This window comes from Macaca mulatta, chromosome 11 (genome assembly GCF_049350105.2).
Source record: "Macaca mulatta isolate MMU2019108-1 chromosome 11, T2T-MMU8v2.0, whole genome shotgun sequence".
Classification (NCBI taxonomy): domain Eukaryota; kingdom Metazoa; phylum Chordata; class Mammalia; order Primates; family Cercopithecidae; genus Macaca; species Macaca mulatta.
Genome location: NC_133416.1, coordinates 78655553 through 78677817, shown reverse-complemented (window position 1 = coordinate 78677817; position 22265 = coordinate 78655553). Strand labels below are relative to the sequence as shown.

Genomic DNA, 22265 nt, shown 5'->3' with positions numbered 1-22265 from the left:
GAAATTTTATTGCCCTGGAATCAGTGGATCATTGGAGCTAAATTTGTCACAGAATTATTATGATACTATCGGGCTATTATTTAATCTATATGTACTCTTACATCTTGAATCCATAATGATTTATATTAATTCTTCACAATAACACCAGAGTCACTTTTGTTGTGGTGGTGGTTGTTTTTTTTTAATATTTATGGAGACCATAATGTGTGATTCCAAATTAATATCTAGGGAGATATTAAGCCTATCTAGGAAGATATTAAATAACATGATAGCTTATATGGGAATTTTGTGCTTTTGTCTTTCTAATCACCATCTTATGTACTGGTAAACTTAAGGTGGACAGTAGGAAGAAAAATTATTGCTTTAGACTTACCTCTGAAATGGTTAACAAAAACAAAACAAAACAAAGAATTTCCCCCTCTCCAGCTTGGGGAAGAGATAAAAGTCTACAGGTTCATTGAAATGCAGTAATTTAGAGACTAATCAGCTGTCTTGACTAGGAGCCAGATGAAGTGTCTAAAGGAACCAAACCTCTGTCTCTCTGGCATCTTTGAGGAGTGCAAGACTCCAATAAGGAATATATTTTAAAGTCAAATTACATTAAAAGTTGCTTGGTGAGCTCAGAGATCACCACTGCTGTGAATACTGTAGCAAGGAGATGATCTATAGCCAATGTAATGTGAGCAATAACTTCTTCAGTTTTATTTTTCTTCGTAGAAAACGAAGGCCCTTTTTCTATCAGGGGCACCATTAGTCTTCCAGGTATCACCAGGGTTAAAATCTAGGGGTCATTTTTGAATCTTCCATTGCCTTCCAAACAATCATTCACCAAGTTCTTTCCATTTATCTTCATCTCCGAGACTTTCCATTTCCACTGTCTAGTTAATTCTCTTATCTCTTCACACCTGCATTACTGCAACAGCCTCTGAGCTGGTCCTTTTGCCTTTGATCTCTTATCTCTTCAATTAATCCTGTAGGCTGCTGCCAGATTAATCTCCCTAAAGTTACACTCTAAATAATCCCCCTGTTAGAAATCTACAGTTCTTCCACATTATCATTCCTTTTAAACCCTAACTTTCTGTTCTGATATTCAAAGCTCTCGTCTTACCTTATCTGGCCAAACTTTTATCTCATTTCTCTGTCCCAGTCAAGTCTCTTTCCTGGCTCTTTCCCACAGTACTTCTGGGCCTTGTGTTCATGAGCATCCCCTACTCACTGCCTATCTGAATCTCATTAACCTTCCAAGACTTAATATCATGGTTCTTTCCTGCGTCTTACTCTTGGAATGGGGAATCCTCAGCTGAGACAATGGGAAAACTAATTCTGGCAGATAGATCAACTCTAAAATCTCTGCAGGAACCACTGGGTCCAACTCCCAGCCCAAGAAAGGCATGTGGGAAAGCCAGGGTATAGAGGTAAGAGTTTGGACCCAGGGAGATGAATGAATGCAGGTTACAGTTAAACTAGGGGAGATGAACTGACTTTGAGTGGCTGTCTAGCCTCTGGCCATATCACCCTGAATGTGCCCAGTCTCGTCTGAGTAGCCATCTAGATCAACACTTAGAGTTTGAGGTTTCAGTTCAGTTCGATAAGTACATCCTAGTGCTTTCTTTGTCATAGGTACTCTACCTGGTGCTGAAGATCTAGCAGTAAACCAGGGAGACATGGTCCCAATCATTACGGAGCATGTTTTCTAAAGGGTAGTCAGACAAATCAATCATTATAATAAAGTGTTAGGTGAAGAGAAATGCATGGTTGGGGGGCCTAAACTAGATTTTACTTGTTTTTTCTTTCAGTCCAGATCTGGATTTCAAACTATGTGGCATCTCTACTTAGTTGTTCCTCCTTAAACACAAGCGCTCAAGACCAAACTCATTATCCCAGAACCACATACTCCCCAAATATGTATAGCCATCTCCCAGTGTGTCTTGTCCAGTGACTGGACAAGTAAGCACATGGCTGTATAAACCAGAAACTTAGAAATTATTCTCCACACCTCTTTCTGCTTCATTCTTCATAGCCAATTCATTATCAAACACTGGTAATTTCATCTCCTAGATATTTCTCAAATCCATCTCCCTTTCTTCATCTCCACTGTCCCTACCCTGATGAAGTTCTCCTTTCTCTCCTAGACTATTGCAGTGACACAAGTCTGAGTACCCCCACCTGCCAGCCTTAAAACTCTCCAAAGGATTCCCATTGCTTTTACAATAAAGACTGAGATCCTTGACATGTCCCAAATGTCTTTCAAAGGGTCTGGCCTCCACCTGCCTCACTAGATGTGCTCTTCTTGCAAGTCTCTCCACCTCACTGCTGCCTCAGCTGCACTGACCTTCTGTTTCTTGATATACCAGGTTTCCCCCACCACTGTAAGGAGTTACACACATAGTTCCTTCTGTCTGGAATGCTCTTCTTTCTTGTCTTTGTCTAATCAGACCTTACCTTTGCATTAGTGGCAGGATGCCTTTCACTTTCTCACCTACGGTTTCCTCTTCAGAAAAGTGGAGACAGTTTCTACCTCACAGGTAGTGAGGGACCAGACAACTAAATGCACAGGGAAACAGTCGAAAAGGCTGACTGGCTCACGCTTTGATACTGTTGCCTTCCCTTCTTTTATTTTTTTCTTTCCGTTTTGCAACATTCCAACTTCCCTTTCTTTTTATAAACATTCACAATTATATGTCTACAGGTAATGTGTTTCTGTCAAGCCTTTCCTTCTTCTCATCAGTGCCCATTTTCTGCAGAGGACTCTCTGAGAGAGGGAAGATAATGTGGTGGTGAAATGGGCAGATTCTGGAATCTGGTGTCAAAACAGGGCTCTTATCCCAAACTCACCTCTAGCCTGACTCCGTTAGAAACCATGTGACCTTGGGAAGATCAGCTGACCTCTCTGCTCTCTTTGCTTCCTCAGTACTAAGGAAGGAATAATCTCAGCATCTACTTCATGAGGTTTCTGTGAGGACAAAATGTGATGATGCAAGTAAAACTGTTTAATAAATACGGGAGGCTGCTGCTTTGATAACTATGGATGTGTATTCAATTCCACATTCTGATTTTTGTCTTTGCAATATTCCCATTCTCTGCTGCTTTCCTTATGTGCTTTCCTCTCCTCACAACTGATCACAGACCCTGTTTATCCTGAAAAGGCAGAAAGACTCTGCCTCATTTATATGGCTGTCATCTCTGTAGCCAAGAGTCCAATCTACTTTCCAAAGTTAACCTTCATTTTACATCACAAGCTTTAAACAAATTTATTTTACTTTTCATTCCATAACACCCATGTTCTCTTTATTTCTCTGATAGGACGGCCATGTATGCAATTTATCACAGGACTGGCAGGTAACCTGATATAAGAATCTTTCATGCATGGCTATTGCATAAGTATTCGCTTTTCCCTCCTTATATGATTCTGTGGACAATGCTCCAATTTTAGCTCTCTCTTCTTGTAAACATTATGTAGAAAGAGCTTTTCCTGTTAAAATAATTCTCCCCTAATGTTTAAATTGGAGAAGAATCAGGGCAAAACTTTGCCTCCTCCCAAGAATTCACTGGGTGCTGATCTGCATATGGTTCTGTGAAGTGAACGCTTCACTGTGCAATAGACAAATGCTTTGGCCTCTAGAACTTCTAAGTCCACCTCCATCCCAATACGTACCTAACATCCTGGCACTTTTGTGAAGAAAGCAAAACAAACTAAAATCATGGTTCATTTTTATTGTGTAGGTTTGTGATTTCTGTTTCTGGAGACTATTTTAGTGGAAGGAATGTCACCAATACTAAAACCACTTTTTTTTTTTTTTAACCCCTTTGATCCTTTAATCTTACTCTTTTGGCTACCTCATCTTCCTTTGTTTTGGTCTGCTTACACTTCCTTGTCTTCTGTTTCTTCCTTCCCATTCTACATCCCATGTCTGAAGCCAATTAGGCTCCTGGATGCTAATGGGAGAAAACTGCTCCTGGTCCTAGGCTTGTCTTACTTTCTGCTCAGCACTGTGAGCCCCATCTCTTCCTCCTACCTATTCCTCTCACTTAGTTTCTCTCCCTTTTTTGACTACTGTAAGGAAAAGACTACCATGCAGAGTCTGATGAAGTTATTGACATTTTATAGAGTCCAGGGGTGGGTTCTATAGCCCTGAAGATGATATCATAATAAGATGTGCCAGGCAGGAATTATACATTGTTCTTGGGTTTTAAAATACAGTCATATTCTGAAGATGAATATTAGTTAATTGGAGAATAGAGACAATAATAAAGATATGTTTAATTCTTCTTTCACTTCCTATTTACCAACCTATTACCTTTGCGATTATGCACATTCCACAGTTAGCTTCACTTGTGCACACTTGGAATAAAAACCAACATGCATTAAATAATACTCTGGTTATCTGGACAAACATGAATACGCAACTCTCTCTGATCATCCTGAACTTCACTAGTGACAGTGAGTTGCTTAAAATTCATTAATGATGATCACAAATGAAGCAATGATTTTTCTTTATAGATTGATTTCTTAACTATTAACATAAAAGTGTGAGGGTAGGGGAGGGTTAAGTTTTGAGTTTCCATCAAATCACTGTAATCTGATGCTAGTCCTCAAATGTCTATACTGCCAAAAGTTTTTTGGTAAAATACAGCTTACTGTGAATTCTGATTACATTTCCTATTCCCTTCCAAAAAACAGAAAGGAAATTAGGTTATATTTGATTACATTACAAAAAATCTAATTGGTGTCTGGGCAGTCATTGCCATGTCAGAAGCCAAATGTACATGCTGTACAGGGGCAGGCTCTGGGCTTCTGGGCTCTGGCTTGTGGGCCTGCACTCTTATTCCTTAGCCCAGCAGTTTGTTAGCATCAGAAGAGTTAAAAGAACACAAGTGTCCTGGGCACTGTGGCTCACTCCCAGCACTTTGGGAGGCCAAGACAGGCGGATTACTTGAGGTCAGGTGTTCGAGACCAGCCTGGCCAACATAGTGAAACCCTGTCTCTACAAAAATACAAAAAATTAGCCAGCCGTCGTGGCAGGTGCCTCCAATCCCAGCTACTTAGGAGACTGAGGCAGGAGAATCGCTTGAACCTGGGAGGTGGAGGTTGCAGTGAGCTGAGATCGCACCACTGTACTCCAGCCTGGGTGACAGAGTGAGACTCCATCTCAAAAAACAAAACAAAACAAAAAAACCACAAGTGTACCTATGTGTTTCCATTATGAACAAAACAAAGCATCTTTTGTATATGTGTAATAAATGGAAAATTAACATTCCTTGAAACATGAGCACAATTGGTTTCTTCCTCACAGCAATGTTACCAATTTCAATATATCAAATTTCCTAAACTTTATTCAAGGAACCAAGTGTATATGGGTGGAGCAAAGAATGCAAATGATCTATGTCAGTCGTTTTCAACCATTTTTGATTTGTGGACCACTTTGTTAGTGTTCTAGAACACCAACAATTTTAATTTCTCAAATGCATTTTGCATACGAATCACCTAGGATTTTGTTAAAATGAAGATTTTGATTAAGTAAGACAGAGCTGAGACCCAATGTTCTGCATTTCTCAGGTGGTGCTGATGCTGCTGGCCCACAGAACAAATCTGAATAGCAGGGTGATAGAGCATGTGGCCTCTTAACTTTATCTCCCCGGGTTATCAGTGGAATGCATAGGCATGCAAGCTGTTTTCAATTAAACACAAACGCGACAATGCCTGACTTTTATATTTTAAGTATATTATTAGCTCATAGTAGAATGCAAAGTATGGATTTTGTTATTATTTCAGATATTTCTTTTCTTTTTTCTCAGAGGCAGGGTCTTGCTCTACTGCCCAGGCTGGAGTGCAGTGGCAGGATCATAGCTCACTGCCGCCTCAAATTCCTGGGCTCAAGTGATCCTCCCACCTCAGCCTCCACCATGACTGGTGGGACTACAGTCATGCATGTGACACCCAGCCAATTGTATTTATTTACTTAATTATTTTTAGAGACAGCATCTCGCTACATTGCTCGAGCTTGTAATTTCAGGTTGGAAAAGAGTTCAGGAGAATACTTTGCAGATCATCTGAGGGAATGCTCCAGGTCAGGTCAATAGTTTTCCTAATTTTCACTTAGGAAATACTTAACTATGCAATTAAGCCAGTTAGAAAACACTAGTGCATGCATGAGTCCTATCCTCAGAGATTCTTTTTGTTTGTTTGTTTTTGTTTGAGATATGGTCTTGCTCTCTCGCCCAGGCTGGAGTGCAGTGGCATGATCAGGGCTCACTGTACCCTTGAGTTCTTGTTGTGCTCAAGTGATCCTCCCACCTCAGCCTCATGTGTAGCTGGGATTACAGGCGCAGGCCACCATGCCCAGCTAACTTTTTAATTTTTTATAGAGAGACAGGGGTCTCACTATGTTGTCCAGGCTGGTCTCAAACTCCTGGGTTCAAGTGATCCTCCCACCTCAGCCTCCCAAAATGCTGAGATTATAGGCATGAGCCACCACACCTGGCCAGAGATTCTGATTTTAATTGTTCTAGGCTGCAGCCTAGGCGTCAGGTCTTTCCAGATGAATCTTATTTGCAGCCAGTGTTCAGAGGGCCCACCGTAGAAGTTATTCATTTGGTGCAAAAGTAAATGTGGTTTTTGCCATTACTCTTTATACAAGGCTAGGCATGTAGAAAGACAGTGAGCACACAGCCCCTATCAAGTGTAGAGTGCTTCTTAAAGAGTGAATGTATAATCCAAGAAATATAATAATGTGGAGAAAAATAAAGTGAATTCAAGAGAGTGAAAAGAAAAAAAAGAGAAGCCATGTAGAAAAAAAGTCTAAGTGAAGATCTAAGGGTTGACTCCAGTCCAAGAAGAGATGGCAATGGAGTGGAGGCTTCCCAGATGTTGGCAGTGTGGATGAGGCAGAGTCCTACCCTCATCATTACTTCATTGATATGGAAGCACAGAGGCTAACATATGGCCTGGAAAATGAATGGAGAATGGATAAGGAATGCATGTTTGTAATGACCAGTAAACTCAAACTAATGTTTTTATTTTTATAAGTGCTTAAAGGAAGAAAGAGAAGCTACAATTAAATACTTTAAAACCAGGACAACAATAGAACTTTAAAGGGGCACAATGTGCCCTAAACCTCCAAACTGGCCTGGTGTATGTATAGGTGGGGTACTCCTTTTGTTGGTACAATATGGTGTCTGCAGGGTTGGTGGTTCAGCCTATGTTTATCCTTCTCTTCTCTTCTCTTCTCTTCTCTTCTCTTCTCTTCTCTTCTCTTCTCTTCTCTTCTCCTCTCTTTCTTTGCTTTGGGGTCTTGCTCTGTAGCTCAGGCTGGAGTGCAGTGGCATGATCATAGCTCACTGTAAACTGTAACCTCAAACTCTTGGACCAAGTCATCCTCCTGCTTCAGCCTCCCAACTAGCTGGGATCGCAGGCACATGTCACCACACCCAGCTAAGTTTTTAAATTTTTATTTTGTAGAGATGGTGGGGGGCATCTCACTATGTTGCCCAAGCTGGTGTCAAACTCCTGGCTTCAAGTAATCCTCCCACTTTAATCGCCCAAAGTATCATGCTTTTTTTTTTTTTTTTTGACAACTCTTAAGTCTTGTATCAGAGCAGCACAAAAAATATCAGTGAGAAAAAGTGGTCCACCGGCACACATTACCAACATTCAGCACTCACACTGGTCTGTCTGTGCTCTGGACAAAGAGGCCCCTGACAAACATTGCATAACTCAGCTGATACAATCCAATGTGAACTGGGGGCCGAGGATCTATCTAGATCCTTTAGTTTGGATGTGGTCACTGTCAAACCAGAAAGTTAACCCTTGACCTTTTCACAGGGAACACATATTTATAAAGTTTCAAAACGTTATTCTTTTTGCAAACCAGAAACCAAATGTAGAGACACCTGGTGAACAGTAAATACCTAGACTGGAAGAAACTAAATCTGAACACCTTTATCAGAGAGGCACCACCAGTTCTAGCGAACAAAAGATTCATGGTTTTCTCTTTCTCAAAGAGTTCACTTCTGCTTGTGTTCTGTTTGTGATCTTCTTTCAGCTGATAGTGGCTTTTGGTTACAAACTCTTATCCTTCTATCTACTGCCTGCCTGGCAGCTGTTTAAAGTTCCTATTGGCTACCGCCATTATCTCCGTTTCAATTTAGCCACTAGATCCCTGTACCCTTACACAGATGCCCCAACTTGAGGCTGTTTTGCTTCTCCAGCTGTTTCTTCTTTCCTTCAGGTAAAGGCTTGTGCAACAAAGGAGAAGTGATACTGTCATGACATTAAGGAGCTCCAGAAAATACAACAGACCTATCCCATACCACAAAGGGGCCCTTGTGGGCTTGTTTATCTATAGGCTGGTGAAAACCTAGGAAGTCACTTTGTTTGACTGGAGTAAAAGGCTTAAAATGATCTCGAGCACAGATTTTCTTTCATTTAAAAAAAAAAAGAAAAGATCAAAGGACGAAAGTATCATCTTCAAATCTCACAGTCCTCCCTCTATGTTACCTCAGTAAAAGGCATTAAGCAAACTATATGTAATTATTAACCAAAGGATTCTTTACAACAATTTTCAGCTGGAGTCCACAATGTTTATCAATATTTATTTGCCCTTTTAATGCATTTATCTTCCTCATCACGAACTACAACCCAGTATTTTGTTTGGCAGATGTGTACCTCCAGTGTAAGTAAAATTAGAGCATATATCACACATGTGTGATATATTGGAAATCATGCAATATATTGTAAACACACATTCTAATGGGAGGAAGATTTACTGACAAAACAGTAGTAGTATAGACTTGCCAAGTAATCACTACAATCAACTGCTTACAATACAAGCTCCAAAACATTTAACTGGTGAGAATGTTCTTTTGTGAGTAATTTTATTTATTCAGAAGTTTTCAATCAGTGTGTGTAGGGGGGGTAGGAAACTCCTGACGGAAAAGTTGTGGATTCAGAGTAGGGAACACCAGCACCTCTGTGAGTCCATGTGTCTGTGTGTGGTGTGTGAGTCTAAGGCATGTTTGTATCTGTGGGATTGTTTATGGCTACGTCTGCACATCTGTGTTCTGTGATGGGGAAGCTTCAGAATATACCTGTAGATCTTAGGCTCCTGACTTGAGGATCCCTAATGTATTATATAGGCAGTACTAAAAAAAGTAAGCCTTTATTTGACTCAAAAAAACTTGATTACAAGACAACTCAATCGAAAAACAGAATCAATCAAAGATGTCAAAATGTCTAGATTACAGCATCTATTTTTTATTATTTATTTATTTTTTAAATTATACTTTAAGTTCTAGGGTACATGTGCACAACATGCAGGTTTTGTTACATATGTATACACGTGCCATGTTGGTGGGCTGCACCCATTAACTCATCATTTACATTAGGTATATCTCCTAATACAGCATCTATTTTTTTAAGTAAAAGGAAAGCATTATTTCTTATTTGAATTCAGAAGCAAGAATATTACAGGGGAATGTAGGACAGGATCTTGGAAGTAGTGCTTTGGACTGGAGGTGCTGAAATTAAATGTCCACCCTAAAACCCCAAACTTGAACACTGGTTCCTCCCATACATATTGCTCAATGAGACAATGAAGAGTTGTTGCTCTAATAGGCTCTCATTCACAATTTATTTAGGTATGACTCCCAACCAAGGAACATACTAAAATGGCCAACTGAACATTTCAATGCTTTTCCCAAATTGATCTTAAATATATTTTGCAATGTCTACTATACTTACAGGGATTGAAGGCTTCGCAAGTTCTGCAGAGCTTCTGTGGGTACCTGTCTTAGCTGATTATTCTGCAGCATACTGTATGTTAAAAGAAATAAAGAAAAATGTTAAAAAAAAATGAACAATAACAGGCCATAACAGGGCCAGGCACTGTTCCAGGTGTCAGAAAAACAACAGAGCATCAGACAAAGTCTTATCTTTTGGGGAGCTTAAATTCCTGTGAAGAGTGAAGATAATTAAAGATGAACAAATGAGTGTATTAATATAACATGAGACAAGTGATAAGTACTATGAATAAAAAACAAAACTATGAATTTGGGATAGATGGTATCAGGGGTGAGATTTTTATTTTGAAGGTGGTCAGGGAAGGCCTCTCTGAAAGGTGATATTTAACTGGAGACCAGAAGGAAGACAGTTAGAAAATCCTTGTGAACATTTTGGAAGTTAACTAAGGAAAAGGGAAGAGTAAGTACAAGGGCTGGAGGCTGGAGGGAGCTTGCTTGACTTGTTAAAGGAGCGGCAAAGGACCAACTGTGTCTGAGGAATGAGTGAGGACTTGAGGCTGGGAGAGAGAGAGCCTGAGACCATTTCATGGAGGGCTTCCCGGCCAACATAAGGCCTTATTTTATGTGTGATGAGAAACCACTGTTGAAGGGCATATGTATGAAAATGACATGCTCTTATGTATGTTTTTAAAGGATCATCCTGCTGCTTGTATAGATTACACCAAATGGAAATAAGGATAACGGTAGGATGCTAAAATTGCCTACCTTCTCTGCATGGCTGTATTTTGATATAAGCTAAATTCTTTTTGTGAAGTATTTGTGTTTCTGCACTTGCACTTGAAAAACTTGAACAGTTTTTCAGACTATGGGGAATGACAGAATGGAAACACCTGGGCGCTATGAAATAAAAATATATCATTGCTAATGAGGAAATAGTAGGGAAACAAATTCCCACGAGATTCCTTATAGTTTGCTACCTTATTTGTAAATGTTTATAACACAAGCATTTTGCAGCACATTTTTTTTTTTTCTCCCAGTATTTGTAGTCCCTGTAAGCCTGAGGCAGAAGACTATTTTAGGAAAGCAGAAATTTGAAAGAAATATTTCTACTTATTAAGTTGCAAACTTGTGTTTGTATTTCAGAAACCATCTGCCTGGTTCTTTCATCTCTACCAAGGAAGTTTCTGTTTACTACCTGACTAGCTGGAATTCCACCCAGGTGTGTCTAACTCCAAAGGCTGGTGTGTTTTCCAGCGCACCAGGCAGCATTCTCGAGGCATATGTGCTGACTGTGCAGATTCTCAGATTGCGTATGAACGGTTTGGTTACGAACATGGATTCTCAAATCTGACCACCTCTTCTCCGCCACTAGAGATGGGAAAACCACCGAGTCTCTCCATGCCTCAGTGATTAGTAAATAACACCTACCTTGCAGGGCTCATTGTGATGATTCAATGAGTGAAGGTTCATAGAACAATGCTTGCTACATGAGAAGCATTCAGTAAAAATTGGCCCTTTTAATGTACGTTAACAGGCCCTTTCTCGAAACGAATAATTTTTGTACTGGATTTGACAATTTAATGAGCCAGAGAAAAAGAAAACTCTGTGCCAGTGGTTGTCAAACTTTAGGGTTCATCAAAAGTCATTGGAAGGTTAAAACAGAATGCTGGGCCCCACCCCAAAGTTTCTGGTTTAGTAGGTCTGAGTAAGGGCCCGGAGATTCACGCTGGTAATAAGCTCTCAGGTGATGCCAACACTGCTGAGCAGGGCACCACCCACTGAGAACCACCCCATGCTGTGCTAAATATGTATGTATGTATATATGTATTTATTTTGAGACGGAATCTCACTCTGTCGCCAGACTGGAGTACAGTGGCACCATCTCGGCTCACTGCAACCTCCACCTCCTGAGTTCAAGCGATTTTTTTGCCTCAGCCTCCCCAGTAGCTGGGACTACAGGCACGCGTCACCGCGCCCGGCTAATTTTTGTATTTGTAGTAGAGATGGGGTTTCACCATGTTGGCCAGGCTAGTCTCAAACTTCTGACCTCAAGTGATCCTCCCACCTCAACCTCCCAAGGTTCTGGGATTCTGTAATCCGAGTTGTGAGCCACTGCACCCAGCCTATTTATTTATTTTTTTAGAAAAGAAGGATAGGAGAGTCTCGCTTTGTTGCCCAGGACTGGACTCGAACTCCTGAGCTCAAGGGATTCCCCTGCTTCAGCCTCTAGAGTAGCCTGGACTATGGGTGTGAGTTCCTATACCCAGTTATCTAAATATTTCTAATAGGATATTTTCACTTGGGGAAGTAGGAGTGGTTGCATGTACCTGTAGTCCTACTTACTCTGGACAAAACGAGACCCTGTCTCAAAAAAAGAAAAAAAAAAATCTTCATTTGACCTTGAGGAAGAACTGCATTGGGCTTGGAGATAAGACCTAAGCTTTTAGTCTTGGCGAGGAAACTTATTTAACCTCCTGACCTTTGGTCTTTTATCTGTATAACGGGAATAAAATCATCTGGTTGAAAAGGTGTTGGAGGATTAAAATATGAAAGTATAGTACTTTTATATATATAAATACGTGCTCATATACAAATAAGACTTGAAAAATATTTGGAGATCATAAAAATTATGCCTTTCTCACCATGCCTGAGATTGTTTTCTAAGGAACGTAATTACGTCATTTGTATTCCAATAGTTCTACTCAACTAATTTCATTATGTTAAACTTGGATTCAATTAAAATTTCATAAGCCAAGAGTCTCAAATGTATTGGTTCCTTAGGAATAAAGTTGAGTTTTAGGAAGATCCCTACACTTCACTTACCAGTTAGGGAATTAGGAGAATTGAAACTCGAATTCTATGTTTTGCATAATTTACCTGAATATTAAAAGTTTGGATTTCTGTGTTATTTTATTGTTATTTTACATTTCTGTCATTTTACATTTTCCCAAGCAGTTTCAATCCATCATCCAATTTTAAGTTCACAAAAATGTTTTCTAGGTATTGCTTTACTTTTGTGATACATTTAAATGATAAGATAAAGATAATAGAATTAATTGATGTCTAAACTGTTTATTAATAAATAATATATTACTGGTACAAAGTAAGTATTGCATTGTCCTTTGCTTTACTAACCAAACAGTGAAACTCTTAAAGTATGATTTCCCTAAAATATCTGAAAAATTGAGGTGGAAGATAGGAGACTTTCAGATAGCTTTTCGTCATTGAATAGTGGAAAACTTTCTCTGCTGCTTTATGTATCTTCCTTCAGAGAATGGAACTTAAATGAACTTTAGTAATGATAACTTTTTTTTGTGGGGTTGGGGGACAGGGTCTCACTCTGTTGCCCACATGGGAGTCCAGTGGTGCAATCTCTGCTCACCGCAACCTCCGCCTCCCAGGTTCAAGTGATTCTCCTGCCTCAGCCTCCCGAGTAGCTGGGATTAGAGGCGTGTGCCACTACCGCCCGCTAATTTTTATATTTTTAGTAGAGATGGGGTTTCACCATGTTGGCCAGGCTTGTTTTGAGCTCCTGACCTCAAATGATCCACCCACCTCGGCCTCCCAAAGTGCTGGGATTACAGGCGTGAGCCACAGCGCCTGGCCAATGATAACTTTTAAAGCTACCCTCAAGCTACCTCCCAATGACTTAAATTTTCAACCATGTCTACCAGTAAAACACCAAGAATATAACTTAAAAAAAAATTTAAGCCCTGATCACTCCCTAAATAAGGAACTTTTGTTTAATTACTTTCAAATGACAAAACAAGAGCAAGTTACCTTTATTATATCATTATAAGTCTCCAGTGGGTTAATTAGAAAACTCTGTTTTTGTTTAAGATCTTCCAATGGGAGACAAAACAATTATAAGGTTTATAGTGCTAGGGGGTGCAATGAAAACAAAACATTTACACATGGCTGCTGATTTCTTTTGAAAATACTCCTTACTGAATACATGCAATATAAACATACTGAATATAGGTCTAGGCATGTAAAACTTCATTTTTATCATTCACAGATGATTAGGAAAAGAAAATGAAACACTTTCTCTAGAGACAAAAGATGACTTCTATATTTTCTTAATTTCTTTGTCCCAGGAGCTTTAAAATTAATCACTGTTTCATACAGCATTCCCATGCTACTCTATATAATTTTTTGGTCCCTCCCCCACTGTTTTTTTTTTTTTTTTGCCAACAGGACTAAGTAAGAACAGGTACAATGACAGAGAGGGAGATTAAATAACCTGCTGAATGGGAACTTGGTTACACGGATGGCTCAATTCTTAGGTATTCCCTTGGCCTATTTGTCCTCTGTGTGGATATAAAGTAACCATCAAGGCTCTATTCTGGGTCTACATGAGAATGGGGGAATTCTGGCTCATTGTGACTTTTCTATGGCTAGTTTTACCCATCACCTCCATGTGGTTTTGGTTTTGGTCTTGGGTGGCAGAAGGATGAGCCATTCTTTCATGGAATAACTTACACTAGAAAATGAACCTTTGCTGAGGACAGCCTGGTTCAGAATTCCACGGACTGGATATTTTGCCATATAGAACCAATTACTTATTATTTTTATTAGGGCCAATATTTACAGGAAAAATACCTTTAAATATTAGGGATGTTTTAGCATTCACAGTAATAAGATTTCAGATGTAAAACAGACCTAGCCAAGGATGGCTGCTGCTGTCTTCATTCTCCATCTTAATAGATTGGATCAGATTATTTTTCTCTTCTGTGTCCATGCATCCTCTTTACCATCCTTATTCAGGCCAGGGCCCAGACAAATATTACTCTCACATTATCTTCCTCCCCATATCACAATACCACCAGTTATTTCTTTTCTCCAGCCACTTTGGAACTTTATAAAACAGTTAAGAGAGTTTTCATGAGAGTAGGGACAGGTCTATCTTGTTCAGCATTTTACCTGTAGCACTGTGGTTCTCAAGTATATTGGATTCAATGTTCCCTTTAATAACAAACATTTTGTAATGCCACTTCTATTATACTTAAGTAAAATTCATAGAATGGTAGCCTATTTACACACATTATTTCAAAGAAAAATGTCAATATAGTTTATTGATGTGCCCTAAATGTATTATAAAGAAGAAATATAAGAAAAGTAATTTATAGTAAGATGATATAAATGTCATTATATACATGATGCTCATATGCAACTACCTCAGGAAACATTTTTATGAATGAATCAGATGCCTGCCTCTACTTTTTTTTTTTTTTTTTTTTTGAGACAGAGTCTCACTCTGTTGCCCAGGCTGGAGTACAGTAGTATTATCTTGGCTCAGTGCAGCCTCTGCCTCCCGGGTTCAAGAGATTCTTGTGCCTCAGCCTCCCAAGTAGCTGGGATTACAGGGGTGCACCATGACACCTAGCTAATTTTTGTATTTTTAGTAGAGATGAGGTTTCACTATGTTGGCCAGGATGGTCTTAAACTCCTGACCTCAGGTGATCTGTCCGTCTCAGCCTTCCAAAGTGCTGGGATTACAGCCGTTTGCCTCTACTTTTAATAAATAAGTTTGGGTGTGAGAAAAATAATGTGATCAGAAGCCATTCTGCATGAGAATGGGAACATGAGAGTAGAGGTCTAGATGGATACTAGAATAAAAACTAGTTGAGACACTGATATGGTTTGGCTCTGTGTCCCCACCCAAATTTCATGTCAAATTGTAATCCTTACAGGTTAGGGGAGGGACCTGGTAGGAGGTGATTGGACCATGGTGGGGGGGTTTCTGCCATGCTATTCTCATGACAGTGAATGAGTTTTCACGAGATCTGATGGTTTAAGAATGTGTGGCAGATCTCCCCTGGCTCTCTCCCTGCTGATGCAATGTAGGACATGCCTTGCGGCTTCGGCCATGATTGTAAGTTTACTGAGGCCTCCCCAGCCATGCAGAACTATGAGCCAATTAAAGCTCTTTTCTTTATAAATCACCCAGTCTCAGGTAGTTCTTTATAGCAGTGTGAAAATGGACTAATACAGATATGTAATGACAGATCATAACTTATATAAGGGAAAGAAGGAAATAATCTTTATTAAAATAAATATAATATGCCAAGTCAAATTACAAATGTCATGGTGGAAAAAATCAGGAAGTGTGACACTCACAATTGACCATGAATATTCTCCCAAATGAGTGTTCCTTACAGATGAATAGTGTCAAAATAATTTTCTATGTTTTAGGGCAAGATAGTGTGGAAATATCACAGAGAATATTTATCCTGTCTCAAAATTCCATAACATTCTGAAGCAAGCATTCATTCCCCAGTACTTTAAAAGGCCCTGAAAATCCCTCCACAGGCAACAGAGAATTGAGGCTAAATTGGAAAAAGAAATAGTCACAAAACTGCCTTCTCAGAAGTTGGGTGGTAGACTTTGCTAGGTAGTAAAAGAGTAAGATTAAAAAAGCAATAAGCCTGCCACCCTCAGATAAATAAGTCATTATATAATTATCACAACATAAATTTCACATGATTGTGCTCTAAAAACCTTAAAAGGCAATAATACAAAATATTTATAAAGCAAACTTTGTTGATGAAATTCAATGAGATCCTGTGTTTCTTGTTACTCTGGTAATTTAACAATAGTTATTTTAAAGAGGTTGCACATTTCCATGGTTCCATATTTTTAATTTGTTTTGTGGCTTTTGAGGTAATTCTTCTACTGCGTTATTTTATTTATATATATTTTTGAGACAGGTCTTGTTCTGTCACCTAGGCTACAGTGTAGTGGTACAATCTTGGCTCACTGTAGCCCCAACCTCCTGGGTTCATGAAATCCTCCCACATCAGCCTCCTGAGTAGCTGAGACCACAGGCATTCACCACCATGCCAGGCTAATTTTTGTATTTTTTGTGGAGATGGGGTTTTGTCATGCTGCCCAGGCTGGTCTTGAACTCCCGAGCTCAAGTAATTCAGTCACCTCTGCCTCCCAAAGCGTTGAGATTATATAGGCGTGAGCCACCGTGCCCAGCTACTAACACAATTTTAAACTAAATGTGTGGTTAGAAATCTTAAAATATCAGGCATAGACAGGATGTATAAACTAGTTACTTATTTAATTATCTTGAGAGAAAATGTTTATTCCATTTAATTTTTCCTGTGCAAATTATTAAGCATATGCAGAACTTCTGATAAAACATTTCAATACAATTACACATTAAAGTATTATTGATTTATAGTTGGTATGGAGGGACAGTCAGAAGCCAGAATAAGGGAGAATTCTTTATGCTGGGCTGTGCAGCACATTGCAGGACAGCTTACTACATGCCAATCATCTGGACAACCAAAGATGCTCCCACAAATTTCCAAAACACTCTGTAACAGGCAGAACCAACATTGCTGAGAAAAATTGTTTTAATGCTGTTATGGTTTGAATGTTTTTGTCCCCTCCAAAAATTCATGTTGAAACTTAATTCCCAATGCAACAGTGTTGGGAGGTGGGGCCCTTTGGGAGGTGTTGGGTAGAGCCTTTGGGAGGTGTTGGGTAGAGCCTTTGGGAGATGTTTTAATTAAATTAGCAGAAAAATAAGAAATGGTGATCTCAATGAATTTCTTAAAAGTTTGCTTTATAAATATTTTGTATTATTGCCTTAAAAATGTTTGGAGTACAATCATATGAAATAGATTAATTCCATTGTAAAAAGCCTTGTTGGAAGAAGTTTATTCCCTTTTTGCCTTTCCACCTTCTGCCACAGGAGGACACAGCATTCCTACCCTCCAGAGGATTTGGCCCTCAAGATGCCATCTTGGAAGCAGAGAGCGGCCCTCACCAGATGCCAGCACCTTGATCTTGGACTTCCCAGCCTCCAGAACTATGAGAAATAAACTTCTCTTCTTTATAAATTACCCAGTTTGTGGTATGCTGTTATCATAGTACAAACAATCTAATACAAAAACCAAAATACTTTTAAAAATATTTGACAATTTGAGTCCATTCATTGAATATTAGTCTTTAGATCAGCAAAGTAAAGAGAAGAGTGAACACAATTTCTGGCAAGATTTTTTTCCTCTTGAACTCTCCTCACACTGACAGGGACCCAGCTACAGTACAAAGTCTGAACATGGCCTTTCCTCGCTTACGTACATCTTTTCCTTGACTCCTCATCATGCCTAGGATATAATAATGTCCACTTTTTTTGACTTAACATATGGGATCCCTGCAACTGGGACTCCTGTCTTTGCGAGCTCTTCTCCAAATGCTCTGTAGCGTCTCCTGAATGCTCAAGTACTAACCTGCTTGGAGCTACTGTTCATCCCAGGTCTTTCTTGACTCTGTGTTGCTGTACATATTGTCCCCTCAGTCGGCTATCTTATTTGAGTGGCTAATTTCTAGTTGTGCTTCAAGATTCAGCTCCTGGGTCATCTCTGGGAAAGCCTCTCTCCCAGGAAGCCAAATCTGAGCCATCAGATGGGACGACATCAACTCCCCAACCTCTGTAGTTTCACAGTACCCTGCACAGGTATCTGGACACACTTTCCACAAAAATCAGAAGTGATCTCTGTTTTTATGTCTTTGTCCCACTATCTTGGTCCCACAGTCTGTCACTAGATTATAAACTCTTCAAGGGCATGAACAATATTTATTGATCTTTATATTTCTAGTAATAATTTGTTTAACGCTAATTTGAGCATGACATGCACTAGGCTTTGCTGAACCCTTGATTGTACAGGAGACAGGAAACATTGGTTAGTAGGAGTGGATAAAAGAGAGGGTCTAAATATCATTTTTTTTCTGATGGAAAGGGTACATTTTAACAGTTAGCTTGAGAAATAACCTATGCTTTTCATTTTTGAATCAGATCAATCCAGTGCTCTCTAGAGTGTTCAGGTAAAATACACCTTAAGAAGCAGCAAAGTGTGTGCAGGAGCATTCTGGGTAAAAAGACTGTTTGTAAGTAAAAGAACATATCAGACATGAAGGCACAACTTTTTTGTTTAATACACAATAGATATTCTATTAATAAACGTATAGCATTGGGTCAATATCATACAAAATGAAGAAAAGGTTGAAAAGTCCAGAACTCCCTTATTCTCTCTAGATCATCAGCCTGAGTCATTAATTCAACAAATATTTATTAAATGTCTACTATAAGTAAGGAAGTGTCATAGGAGCTGAGGATATACCAGTGACCAAGACAGATGATATCTCTAATTTCATGGATCTTTAGGGCATTGTGGGAAACAAACATTCACTAGTAATGCACTGGTGAATGCAATTAGAAATATATAATGGTATAATTATTAATATAAAATATAAAAATGTTATGATAGAAAAATTAGTATGACTTCATAGTAATTAGTATAATTCATATTTAAGAATGCAAAGATTTAAATTATAATTATATGTAATTATAACTAGTTTATATATAATTCATATATATCCATATTAATTTATACATATTCACTTTACATATTTATAATTAAAGTATAATTATGATGTCTGGAGACACACACACTAGCTTATATATTCAATATACACTTTGTTAAGTGAATTAAAATAATTGATTCTAGTAAAATTTATTTTGAAAGTATCCCAAATACTTAGTGGTACATAGCTCGACATGGGAAAAAAAAATCACTTTAGTTCTTATCTAAACTTGACTCTCACGATACATTTTGAATGGTTCCAGATATTTTTTGGGGGTTTGTGAAACTACATACAACTCAGAATTTTACCACAAAAGGAATTACTGTTAGGGTTTGGCAACATTACAACTTAAAAACATCTCTTCTTAGTAGCAAAAAAAGAAAAAGAAAAGAAAAAAATTCAGACAGAGGAAGGGAAACCAAACCTAATCTCCTAAGGTGATCAAATAATGGTTCTGCTGTTGAATTTCACTTTTAACGAAATATTAAATTGAATTAAACTGTTTTTTTAACCTATGTGTCTTTTAGGCCACTGAAATGCAATTTTCAATAAGCAGAAATATATCAAAGTTAATAACTTTTACGTCAAAGAAAGAAAATCAGGATTTTTTTCTGAGATAAACTTTTCCTTGCATTAACTATTTTATCTACATAAGTGCCTCTTTCTTCTACACAGAACAAACTAAAAGAAAAATTAAACAATGGGTACCAGAAGAAGGAAGTATTCAATAATAATGAGTTTTCTGGAAAACAAATTGAGAAATTGGACATTAAATAATGAGAAACCTCATATATTTACAATTTTCAATGAATTAACAAATAAACAACTGCTCAGTGTATCTGCTATACACTAGGTTTTGCCCTATCTATTCACAGGTGGAACACAAACTTGGTTTTTGTAGCTGATGCTTATTCACCGCCCTTTGAAACCAGTTCGAAGCTGTGGTCTCATTATGTCAGCATCACAGTGATTTATTCACCCTGTCATCAAAATGCTTTTGAAGACATGCACCCCAATTTCATAACACAAAAGGAAAGGGAAATACTTTTAAAAGTCTGAGTTGATAAGGTAGTTATTTAAAGGCAAAAATTTAAGATATTAAAATTAGAAATGGAGAGATGAATTTTTTTTCACATACAAATTTAGCCAAGTATGATATGGCTCTATGGTACCAATGAAGTAAACTTGAATTTAGATGAATTATCCCATGGATTTCAATAGTTTATTAGAGACAATCAACTTTTACAAGTTAATTAGCAGCCATTTGACACTAAAATCAGAAATATATCCAACAACACTCAGTTTACTTACAGAACTTTAAGACTGTAAAGGCCGGTGAATGCTCCCTTGGGAATGTATGTCAGAGCGTTTCCCGCAAGACGTCTGTGGGTTTCAATGGAGAGGAGAGAGAGTGAGCATACCTCTTCATGTGGAAGGCATTTAATTGTTAAAAAAAATGCAATACGACTACGTTTAAACCACAAGTATCAAAAGCAACTGTCAAGAACTTTGTTTTGTTATATTTTGCAAAAAAATCTATAAATTTCTAATTAAAATGTTGGCAGAAGTGCCTAAAAAGAAATGTAATAAATTACCTACTTCACAATAAACCATTTAATAGTTTATACCATATGTGCATATATATAAAACTGTCCTTTAAACAAATTTTTAAGCAAATGCTAACACCATATGATAATTTGCAAAAAATTGTAATGTCAAAATGTGACTGTCACATGAGTTTTACAACTATTCTTTGTAAGCATAAAATAGATTAGATAAACATTAGAATCTTTCTGTTGCAACTATACCTCAAAATACCCAACTTTCTTATTAAATTTGTCAAATAAGAGTGTAGACTATCACAATCACTTTTTTCTAAACTCCACCAGCAAAGGACAGAGTAGCTTAAATTTAACATGATTTGGTAGAGCAATACTTAAATTGAAAACAAAGAGATATTAGCATGAAGGACATTAACATGGGTTATTTAATGGAAAATTCTGACATTATTAAATGGTAAAATTTTAGAAGGTTACTTTATAATATTTTTCTACGTAGGAGATAGCCACAGTGAAAAACTGTGCAAAAGATCAACAAGATGTGGTACCCGAAACATGTGAGTCAGTATTTTTTCTGCAGCCACATCAAAGCCGTAACATCATATGTTAAAGAACAAAATGGAAAATGCAAAAACAACAATGTGACTCCAAAGAGCACAGTATTTTGAGGAGCTGATCATACAGAATGGTGAGTAGAACTGGGACTCAATATACCTTTGCCCTTTTTTCTTTTTTCTCTTTTTTAGAAATGGTTTATTGCCAAGGCTGGCCTTGAACTCCTAGGCTCAAGTAATCCTCCTGCCTCAGCCTCCTGAGTAGCTGGAACTATAGGGGTGTGCAATAGTACCCAGCCCCCTCCTTTTTTTGATGGAGATGGGGATTTAGGGATAAGGATTCGGTTGGTCCAATTGACCAGTGCTTATATCTGAAGGACCTAACAGCCTCAAATGTATATCTTCAATACTATCTTTAAAGGAGAGAGTATTCAGTCAGAGATCCACTGACTGAACTGAAATAAGCCATTTCTCATGCAACTTTAAATATATGTCCCATTGCCACTTCACACCACTGATAATATACTATAAATGAATATTTAAAGAAATGCTACACTTATCATATGAATAGAACTTCAGAGTAGTATTTGTGGTATGTGTATTTAAAGCATTCTTTATACAATGCAAATGAAATAAAATTAAAATACAACACACTTTTAAAAATTATGCTTAAAAACATTAACAACATAAGAAGGTCCTAGGATCTCTGCCAGAGGCTTTGCTTATCCTGCATCTGCAGCACTAACTTGCTTTGTGCTGTTGAATTGAAGTTAGTTAATATTGCTGAGCCTTGCTGTCCCATTAATTACAAGAAATGTTAAGATAAAATGGCTTCTTGGGTCCCTTCCAGATCCAAACCTCCATGATTTCCCTACCTGGTCTTGTGGTCATTTGTGTTTGTCCCTGTTTTTCCTTTTCTTAACAGATACAATCTTTTAAAAGACTTGGATAGCTCTTATATTGTATTCCTCCTACCTATCTCATGGTACCTAAAGAAGTGTTTTTTCAAGTGATAAATAATTTAGTGGCCCGC

At 38.2% G+C, this 22265-nt stretch overlaps 1 protein-coding gene across 2 annotated transcripts in view; it reads right to left on the bottom strand.

The window, feature by feature from the left end:
• Positions 1-22265, bottom strand: part of LGR5 (leucine rich repeat containing G protein-coupled receptor 5) — a 146880-nt gene that overhangs the window by 40228 nt on the left and 84387 nt on the right. For both annotated transcript variants that reach the window (XM_001117502.5, XM_028829726.2), the window contains exons 3-4: positions 20431-20502; positions 9740-9811 (exon numbers count right to left, since the gene is read on the bottom strand). In XM_001117502.5, coding sequence (XP_001117502.2) covers positions 9740-9811; positions 20431-20502 — 144 coding nt within the window. The remainder of the gene's footprint in view (positions 1-9739; positions 9812-20430; positions 20503-22265) is intronic.